Genomic DNA, 2,020 nt, shown 5'->3' with positions numbered 1-2,020 from the left:
AAAGGCAGTTTAATTATTTTGTATATATATATAAAAAAAAAAGAACCAACAAAACTACAGAAAGTTGCAGGGTTGTGACAGTAAAAGACCACAGAGGGCCGTGCTAAATTACATTTGATCGTAAACAGAGCAGACACTTTACGTTAAGTCCAGATGCTCGAATGAATACTGTTAACATGTATCTGTGGAGCTGACGCTAGTCTTTTTGCGCTGTTGGATCCATGCATTAGCCTATGGTGCATGGGTTACCTCCATTAGAAGCAGTGGACGCTCGGCCGCAAGCAGGGATGGATATTATCTACAGGTCAGGCAGATGAGAATGATGGGAAAAGTAGCAGCAAGGCAGTGAGTTATTACTGGATCCACACGAACCTCATAGGAATGCACTTACACTGAGCATAAAGTCCATAAGACACAGAACTAGTGAACAAAAAGTGACATACAGCTCCCACTGAAGTGGTATGGAACAGTTCTGTTGAAGCCACACCGACCGAGCAGACGTTTCTCTAGGCTGGTTCCGGCGTACTGGAAGACATGGCGTCAGATGAGGCCCGCATCCTTTGGACGTACCGCTTACATACACACCAAGGCCACTGATACCCTGGAAAGAGTTCTGGAATGTCCTTACATTTACCATCTGATTGGATTCACTCACTCATTCGCTCATTCAATGTACATAGTGCCACACTTTGTATCTTTTCATTCATTAAAAAACCCAAAGCTAAAACAAAGACAGTTATATACTGCTATTCATACGGGTGTCTGCTTGTATTCCTGGGTATATTTGTCAAGACACTTTGTTAATTATATATGTAAATATATATAAAATCAATCTGTGCAAGGAGTATGACAATCATCGAAAGCGTTGTCCTCTGAGATAACAGTATAGAAATAAAAGTGATGCTGACTCGTCCACGTCTCGCAACACTCATGCACGTATATTGGATCTCAGCCATCTGAAATCACACACGGGCAAAGTCAGCATCAGTATCATTCAGTTGGCCGTGCCCCGCTCCCTTATATTTCATTAGCAACACTAAAAGAAACATTGATCTCTATACAATTCATACAAAAATAAACTTAAAACCAAAACAAAAAACAAAGATTCCCTATACTGTTGGCATCTTGAGGAGCAGAGAGGTAGTGGCTAAATGGAGGGGAATGGTGAGAAATTAGGTACGCAAACTTCCGAGAAAAATGAAAAAAAGGGAAAGGAAAGATCTATACAATTCATACAAAAATAAACTTAAAACCAAAACAAAAAACAAAGATTCCCTATACTGTTGGCATCTTGAGGAGCAGAGAGGTAGTGGCTAAATGGAGGGGAATGGTGAGAAATTAGGTACGCAAACTTCCGAGAAAAATGAAAAAAAGGGAAAGGAAAGAAAAAAATATATGTATAGAAAATGCTTTCTTTTGTTGACCAGAAGGATTTCTCAAAGAATAAAATATAATACTGCGATCACATACAAAAAGTGTCCTTCATTTTTCGCATTTTTTTTGTTTGTTTTTTACATTTTGTACAGTGTTCCTGCTCTTGTTGCTTTTCCTCTGATGTGTAAAGGCATAACGGTCTGCGTGAGGGTGGGTGTCCGGCCGTGACTCTATGCCAGCGGGTCTCCCATATCGTCGTCTCCTGCAGACAGCAGCTCTTTCTTCTCGTCTGTGCTGGCCAGAGAGTTACGGCTGTTATGGGCGCCCATGTAGAGAGTGGCATACACGGGGTTGGTGAAGTTTGTAGGCTGCAAGAGACACAGATGCAGATAAGATGATAAATATTTTTATGTCCCATTTATGGATTTACGAATTAATGGCCTATATTCAAATTCTATACTATTTTAATTACATATACTCAAAATAATCAACTAAAACTAAGTGAATTTATGCAATACCAACATTCTAATATACAGTATGAAAAATTAATATTTAAGACAAACTTTTAGACTGCAAAAGTGATCAAATATTAATATCTCCCTCTCAAAATCTATTTGAGATATATATATATATATATATATATATA

The 2,020-nt window shown here is 38.6% G+C and overlaps 1 protein-coding gene across 1 annotated transcript in view; it reads right to left on the bottom strand.

The window, feature by feature from the left end:
* Positions 1-1,507: 1,507 nt before the first annotated feature.
* Positions 1,508-2,020, bottom strand: part of LOC107593902 (low-density lipoprotein receptor-related protein 1-like) — a 129,091-nt gene continuing 128,578 nt past the window's right edge. Inside the window, exon 89 of the mRNA XM_016283779.1 lies at positions 1,508-1,742. Coding sequence (XP_016139265.1) covers positions 1,605-1,742 — 138 coding nt within the window. The 3' untranslated portion in view covers positions 1,508-1,604. The remainder of the gene's footprint in view (positions 1,743-2,020) is intronic.

The sequence above is a fragment of the Sinocyclocheilus grahami genome, unplaced genomic scaffold (genome assembly GCF_001515645.1).
Source record: "Sinocyclocheilus grahami isolate Dianchi unplaced genomic scaffold, SAMN03320097.WGS_v1.1 scaffold177.1, whole genome shotgun sequence".
NCBI lineage: Eukaryota > Metazoa > Chordata > Actinopteri > Cypriniformes > Cyprinidae > Sinocyclocheilus > Sinocyclocheilus grahami.
This window is presented reverse-complemented; position numbering and strand designations above follow the sequence as displayed.